The 2,909-nt window shown below is 50.7% G+C and overlaps 1 protein-coding gene across 2 annotated transcripts in view; it reads right to left on the minus strand.

Annotated features, from left to right (window-relative positions):
- Positions 1-247: 247 nt before the first annotated feature.
- Gpr88 (G protein-coupled receptor 88) overlaps positions 248-2,909 on the minus strand; it is a 3,968-nt gene continuing 1,306 nt past the window's right edge. For both annotated transcript variants that reach the window (XM_052731333.1, XM_052731332.1), the window contains exon 2: positions 248-2,909. This exon is cut by the window's right edge. In XM_052731333.1, coding sequence (XP_052587293.1) covers positions 2,104-2,909 — 806 coding nt within the window. In that variant the 3' untranslated portion in view covers positions 248-2,103.

Consider the following 2,909-nt stretch of genomic DNA (forward strand, 5'->3'; position numbering starts at 1 on the left):
CCTCAAATGGAAAATCTCCATCTCTCTGTGACCTCTTCCACAATGTTTACAGAATGGAAACATATCTAGCTCTTTTCCTAGACCAGTGTAAGGACCTCACCTAACTATATGAAGTAGGAAGCATTTTAGAGCAATTAAACGTCACTTTGTATCACTGATGTTTGGGAACACAGTATCTTCTGGTACAATATCATCAAGACAGAGACAGAGAGAAGATACCCAAAGAAAGAAGAAATAGACCCAGGAGAAGCATTTTCTAAAGTTTAATTAAATATCTGAATCCAGGAAGCTGGGAACAGATGAAAAGTTCGTGAGAGAAATGGCTCATGCACAGAGTTTGGTTAATAACATGACTGCTGATGTATTGTTAGTGACAAACATATTTATTGTATTTTGCTTTACTCCAAAAATGTCCATTACCTGCATCTCCCATAGTTATTCAAACGTACAAGTGTCCTTACCGTTCTTGGTCCGAGAGTGCAACAAAGCCAGCCGCCTTTGCTCCTGAGTTACAAAGTTCACTGAGGCTCTTTGGCCCCGACTCGATGTGGCTAGCCGACTGCTCTGTGCCTCTTATTACTTTCTTCCCTGTTTAACTTCATGAAATGATTTCACGTGGTTTTGCACATGGAAAAATGTATCTAAACACATTTAGAAGTCAAAGATGAAGATGGCAGGCCTCAGCTGATGCATTTGAGAACAAAGTCCCATTTGAAAGGCGCCTCTGATGTACAACGGAGTGTACCATCCAGTCTTCAACAGACATGACACTGATATTAAAAGCCGTGGTAATATAGATGAACAACATAAAACAGTGATACTTCCTAGCGTGAGACTTGCTTAACCCCCCCCAAAAAAACACAAGTGGCTTTGCCGAGCCAATCTGTATTAACATATCATCTCGATCACTGGTTTCATTTAGGAGCTGACGTCCCAAAGGGGAGGTTTCTCACAAACCAGGTCAAGACAAGAGCTCTAGGCAGCCACAGGTGTATCTGTGTCTCTTTCCAAATGATGAAAGGCCATTCTTTCTGGTGTCTGGAAGAAGTAAAATGTCCTTGTCTAGTGGGTATTGCTTTGTGTACCACATGCCCAATACGTTCTAGCATCTAGGAGCATGCAATAGCAGCTAACATTAGCTATGCAATTATGGTATTAGTGTTTAATTATATCGTGTGCATTGAGATATCTTAAAGAGAAAACAGGATTCATTCTCCTTAGCAACCATTATAGTACAGAATGTTCAAAGCTGCGATCACACTCAGAGGCGAAGAAATTGGTTACAAATGTGGGTAGCAAGAAGTGTGCATGCTTTAGAAAATGTGAAACTGGTACCTAAAATAGATAACCCCCTTTTTTGTTGTTGTTTCCAGAATTCCATTTCTGGTTTCAGACCATCCATTAACACACTTGAAATTTTTCAATATAACACCCAACGCTAGCTTTCCACCTTAGAAGTGAGTAAAGAGGAGTGCAAAATAATAAATTTGGTTTGTTTCCTCACTGGCTGAGAAGACTCTTCATTCATTTCAAAGTTGACTCCATAACCCTTTTAAGAATAAAGGGCTTGAGGTCTCGATGGCAACTCACACTGGTGTACACACCTGTGGTTTCACTCTTCCAGGCCAATATACAAAGACTAAACTATAACGGAAGGAGGCGTGGTTAAAATACTGTCTACACACACAATTTCGTCCTCAGTAGTATTCCCTTTGACTCATGCACACTCATACACTCAAGGCGCTTCATATATATGACGATGGAGGTTGGAAGGGTTGTATGTTATGAAAGCTCTGTTCCAAAAGCAAACTTGAAATAAATTAACTGGTTCTTTTAAAATGCCAGTTTACAAGTCCTTGCAGTCTGGGTGTCTGGACGTAAGGGCGTCTCTAAAACACAGAAACAAAGGGTATAAAGGTCGGGTGGCCTGCACAATTCCTCTAGGACTCCATTTAGAGGAAGACCTTGGTTCAGGTATCGCACTGGGAAGAAAGGCAAAATCTTCCCCCGCGGGGATCCCCTCTGGGACTGGGCATGGCTTACAAGGGAGGAGGTGATGCAGTAGATGGCATAGGAAGCCCTCCCTCCCCGGGGCCAGGTGAGTTACCAGTGCTGGCCAGCCGCCCGGGTGCCCAGCTGCGCCTGGGACATGGCTGGCACCGCGGTGGCGGCCGCGGCGGCTGCAGCCGCATCCCCGACGCCCGGCAGGACTGATCGCACAGACCTGCGGAACTCCTCGTTCCTCCACGTGTAGAGCAGAGGGTTGAGCGCCGACAGGGCGCAGCACAGGAGCCAGCTGGCCGCCTGCACGCCCCAGGGCACCGGCAGCGAGAAGCCGCTGGCCAGGCTCACCCACACCAGCGGCTGCGTGGCCAGCAAGAAGACGCAGCAGAGCAACAGCACCGACAGGCCGCTGAGACGTCGCTGCGCTCGACGCGGCTGCAGCGCGGCCGGCAGGGGCTGGGGCTGCGCGGGGTGCGCGGCGCCTCCGGGGCCCGGAGCGTGTGGGGCGGCGGGGAAGGCGGCGGCGGCGGCGGCACAGCCGGGCAGCTGGTGCAGCAGGTGGAAGTTGAGCACGCTGACCCGCTTGACGCTGACGCGCACGCGGCGCACGATGCCCAGGTAGCAGTGCAGCAGCAGCGCCGTCTGTGCCAGCAGGGCTCCCGCCGCCAGGAGCGCGGGGTAATGGACTTGCGGGGGCTCGGCTCCGGGCTTGGGCGCCCAGGGCGGGAGCAACAGCACCAGACCCAGGGCGAGCGCCCAGGACAGGGCCAGCATGCCCACCGTGTGGCGCCGCTGGTACAGCACCTGGTAGGTGGCAGGCGCCCTGGTGATGAGCAGGTAGCGGTTCAGCGCCACGAGGCAGTGAGACAGGAGGGACACGGTGAGCCCGAGGCCCAGCAGCCCGC

The sequence above is a fragment of the Peromyscus californicus genome, unplaced genomic scaffold, assembly GCF_007827085.1.
Source record: "Peromyscus californicus insignis strain IS unplaced genomic scaffold, ASM782708v3 Scaffold_9__1_contigs__length_137607984, whole genome shotgun sequence".
Classification (NCBI taxonomy): domain Eukaryota; kingdom Metazoa; phylum Chordata; class Mammalia; order Rodentia; family Cricetidae; genus Peromyscus; species Peromyscus californicus.